The sequence below is a fragment of the Brassica oleracea genome, chromosome C4 (assembly GCF_000695525.1).
Source record: "Brassica oleracea var. oleracea cultivar TO1000 chromosome C4, BOL, whole genome shotgun sequence".
Taxonomy (NCBI): Eukaryota; Viridiplantae; Streptophyta; class Magnoliopsida; order Brassicales; family Brassicaceae; genus Brassica; species Brassica oleracea.
In genome coordinates this window covers 46,503,229-46,508,100 of record NC_027751.1, presented here as the reverse complement: position 1 = coordinate 46,508,100, position 4,872 = coordinate 46,503,229, and the positions used below count along the sequence as shown (strand labels likewise).

The 4,872-nt window shown below is 33.7% G+C and overlaps 1 protein-coding gene and 1 pseudogene across 1 annotated transcript in view; one reads left to right on the top strand and one right to left on the bottom strand.

The window, feature by feature from the left end:
- LOC106339597 overlaps nucleotides 1-3,292 on the top strand; it is an 8,829-nt pseudogene extending 5,537 nt beyond the window's left edge.
- An 872-nt stretch (nucleotides 3,293-4,164) lies between these two features.
- Nucleotides 4,165-4,872, bottom strand: part of LOC106341567 (flavonol synthase/flavanone 3-hydroxylase-like) — a 2,109-nt gene continuing 1,401 nt past the window's right edge. Inside the window, 2 exon segments of the mRNA XM_013780303.1 lie at nucleotides 4,165-4,307; nucleotides 4,310-4,376. Of these exon segments, the coding sequence (XP_013635757.1) occupies nucleotides 4,165-4,307; nucleotides 4,310-4,376 (210 nt within the window).

The following is a 4,872-nucleotide window of genomic DNA, read 5'->3' as shown; positions in this document are numbered from 1 at the left end:
TTTTTTTTCTCACAAAAAATCTTCTTTAAGAAATTACTAGTAATTTCTGAGTGTATTTGGGATCGGGGTGTGAGTTGTGAGCTTGTAAAAATTCCCTGGTTAATAATAAAAGATCTGTAGCAGGTCCGGAGACGTAGGCATCATTGGCCGAACTCCGTTAACAATTTGGTGTGTGTGCTTCTTTCCCGCTCCCATAAATTCTGGCTTTTCCGCAAAATTTGACCGCGTATTTCCTAACACGGTCGTCAGGTGAAATAAGTATTAGCTAAAAATACGTGTAGTGAAAATGAAAAAAAACGTCAGTGAAGTTTGTAACGCATTTTCCCTCATTGGATAAAATTAGCAGATTTGATGGGGTGAACTTTTTGAGGAGAATGAGAGGGAAGAAGATAATGATGGTTGGTGACTCACTGAGTCTTAATATGTTCGAATCGTTGGCATGTTTGATTCATGCATCTCTCCCTAATGCTAAGCACTCTCTCCGTCGAGGACAGCCTCTCACTTCTCTCACTTTCCAGGTTTTTTCTTCTTCATTTTCTTATTTATTTGCTCTGTGTTTTTCTTCTCTTTTTCCTATTCTTATATCAATAACTTCAATTAAAAGTAAGCGTTTCATAGAGCTACTTTTGATTCTCTTATATTATTGCTCATTCTTCCTTGATTTTACGAAAGATTCTAGCTTTATTAAGTGAACACTTAAACACCACTAGAAAGTAGAACCGTACTTAAATTATTAATTTGTAGAAAATAATTGTTGATGGCTACAGTCATCGCCTGATGTCCTGCCTTTATTTATTTTATTTTTTTTTTGTAAAAAGGCTTTGTGCTGCCTTTATTTGGTAGTGATTTATCTTCAATCTAGTAAGAAATTAACGAAATCTACACATTTCTAATGAAAACAGTGACATAATTATTACGTATCATATATGGAAATATTCATCGATCAATATTAAACGTCAGTTAATTGGTAATCAATTAAACCATATAAAAGCTTCACTAAAGTATTCTTCAAAACATTTTAACTCTTTCAGCTAATTGTTATTGGGTAAAGTTCCGTTTTGGGGGTGAACACTTATATATGTATGTATATGTTATATAGTAAAACTTATTTTCTTTCTAATATAAAACCTTTATATATTAACGTTGTCTCAACATTTTCGGCTTTCTTTTAATTTTGGGCATTTAGTTTTACATCATAAGAGAAAAAGAGAACAAGTCCTGCATGATAAGAGGCTATGTCTAATGAAGATTAGTTACGTAGCTATGCTAATATCCTTTTAATTTTGGTGTTCGATAGATGAAACACTTGTCATGTAGTAATAAATAACAAAGTAGAGAAAGACTATATTTATATATGAGATATGATTACGAAAAACTCCACTTTGACGTTGAAAAAGAGTTCATGCAACGTCACCATCTATAATTTATTTTCTCACAATGTTAAGAAATCCTATAAACTTTCGCAAACTGTAAGGATATTAAATTCGTGGCCGAGACACTATAGGTTAGGAGAGAACTAAAATATGGACCATTTTGACATGTCTTGCGTGTTATTAGTCAAGCTTTCTAAGAGTCTTCTCAATAGCTCCAAAGATAAACGACATATTAGATCATTAAGACACGATGTACAAAATGATTTTGATAACCACTTTGCCAATGTCTTCTTTCTTCATTGTCGTTTTCTAATCACCACACTATATGATAAGTTAGTAGCGGGGCCTTCCCGAATTTAACTAATTATTTTTACCTAATATCAATTGTTTTTGGCGATCTTCATACATCTACACAACGGCTAAACAGTGACAAGTTTGTACTCATTGGGGCTAACTCCGGTCTCTACCGTTACGTGTCTCTCTCCTTTTGGCTTACTAATAGAGAGTATATACATGTTTTAAGAGTAATATTTCACATTACATAAATATGTTTTGTATATATTCCTTTATTTTTCAATATCAATGTTAGGAATCATATACACACAAATATCAAGTTCTTTTCCTATGAATGCCTCCTTCAAATATTTTGAAACGGTTTGACATGCTTATAAGAAAGAAAATGCATGATAGTATAAATTGTGTGGGTACTAGTTATGTGCCACCTAATGTAAATAAGCCTAAATTTGAATGATGGTAGTACAACTAATGACATAATGGCTTCTTTTAACAAGCAGTCAAAAACAAGTCTCAAAGAATTCCATTTTTATGAATAAATCAACTAATATAATTTGATGTAACAATTTTGTATTGTCACTAAATAAAATTAAATATGTGCAGGACTATGGAGTGACAATACTTCTGTATAGAACACAGTTTCTAGTAGACGTGGTTCAAGAAAAGGCAGGACGAGTGCTTGTGCTTGACTCCATCAAACAAGGAAATGCTTGGCTTGGCATGGACGTTCTGATCTTCAACTCCTGGCATTGGTGGACTCACACCGCCGGAATCCAGCCGTACGATCACAGTACCTAACCTTAAAACCCTCTCGATCTCTTCCTTTCTCTTTTGACATTTTTCTTCAAGCGTTTTTATATATACTTGTTAGTTATATCATATAACTTATATGTTCAATAATGGTTGCTAGGTGGGATTATATGAGGGAAGGAAACAAATTGTACAAAGACATGAACAGGCTTGTGGCTTTTTACAAAGGACTAAACACATGGGCTCGTTGGATTAACTACAATATTGATTCTTCACGCACTCAAGTCTTCTTTCAAGGCGTTTCTCCTGTCGACTACGAGTAAGTTCTAATATCTTTTCTCTCAACTCCTTCCGTCTAAAGTTTAAGAATAGACTCAAAATAATATAAAGTTTTGAATTCAAAGCCCATGAAATTTACCATATACATTTTCAAAACATAAACTGTGTTTCATTCAAAACAGTGGAAGAGAGTGGAACGGAAGTCGTGCAAGGGCCAAACTCAGCCGTTCATGGGACAAAGATATCCAGGAGGATTTCCCTTAGGTTGGGTTGTGGTTAACAAAGTGTTGAGCCGAATCAAGAAACCGGTCCGTCTTCTTGATCTCACAACTCTCTCGCAGTATCGCAAAGACGCACACCCAAGTCTCTACAATGGTATCTCAAAGGGTCTAGACTGTAGCCATTGGTGTCTCCCTGGTCTCCCTGACACTTGGAACCTACTTCTATACGCATCACTTACTTCATAGTTCCCGTTTTGCATATTGATTTGTTCTACCATTTGCTGAATAATTTGTTGTATTCTTGTGATTGTGATTGTGATTCTTCCCTTGTTAATTTAATATTTCAATGTAATTAACAATATTACTAGTTACATTATTGGCTTAGTTTCTTATATATTTTTATATTATTTTCATTTCATATATATATATTCAACCCATTATAACGTGCCTATATACACTTAAAAGGGGCCTTCCTTTATCAACATTTCTGTCTGTAACATCCCCTATCTATTTTGGTTTTTTACTTATCTTCCCATTAGTATGTCTCTGTCTTGGTTTTCAGGTTCAAGGAGAGAAAAGGTCACTAGAATTGTACAAATATGAAGAAGTTAGCATCATTTTAACTGGCCATATGGGAGCAGTTCTATCGATTCTATCAGCTACAGAGTTTATCCATAATGAATGGCTTAGGACCACAACAAGTCTTGGAGATAGGCTTTCTTGTGTTACAGTTTTTGCTTTCGGGAGTCCCCTCATCGGTGACCTCAGCTTCAAAAGACTCGTTGAACCTCTCAAACACCTCAACATCTTGAGAATAGCAAATCTCCCTGATCTCATTCCATCAGGTTCGCATAAGTTGCGTTGTGAAGTTGCTTACAAAGAGTCGTCTATTGATGATTTAATGTGACTATATTTCTACCTTCCGGTATTGCTGTGAACTTTGTTTTGATGCCTAAAGTGCGGGTAATGCTAAGTTGGAGTTCCTTCGTTTGTTTATATTTAAACCAAAGAAATAAACAAATCATTTATAACAAAGAAAAAAATAGTATAAAACAACAGATAGACTCATTTTTGTCCAACAAGACTTATTTTAGATAACAAATTGAGAAACAACAAGCACTAAAATACAACATACCACACCAATAACAACGAGTTAAAAACAGTTACTTTAAACACACAAGTCTCTCCGCGGATTATTGAAATAATTAACGTTAATCATGAGTTATTTTCAAAAAAAAAAACGTTAATCATGAGTCCAGATCAGAGAACGGCAAGTATCGAACCTTGCGGTAAATGTAGTCCTTGTATAGCATGGGCCTAAATTTGGGAGGATCGTCTTGGCCGATAAGCTCGGGAAAAGGTCCCACGACCGTATCTTTGGTAGGCCTAACATTCTTATTCTCTCCTTATCCACGGTCGTTTGATGCAATACGCTCTTGTACCTTCCGCTGCTAAGCCTCTGCAAATCCGTGTTACCATATTTAAAATATAGCACTAATTAACAACATAATAGAAAGTTTTACGTAAAATTTTAAGCATATCTATATTATTAAAAGAGAAGTACTCATTTGAAAATGTTCTTACTTCATTAATTAAACTTCCTATTTTTTAACTTATCTTTTTCGGTTGCAATTATGAAATATTTTAAAACAAATAAAATTGCCTAATTTATTATTTGTCTTTTCAGTTACATTAATGAAATATGCTTAAATGAATTTAAACTTCCTATTTTATTGTTTGTCTTTTTCAGTTACCTTAATGAAATATCCTTAAATAAATTTGGACATAATGTCATTTAATCAACCAAAAAAACTTATAAGTTATCTTTACGTGCATAATTTTAATAATGGAGATTTTAAAAAACGTGCATCATTAAAATGTTACCTAAAACATGCAGCACTAATATATAACATGCATCAATAAAACTAGAATTTGACTCACACAATTGTACGGAT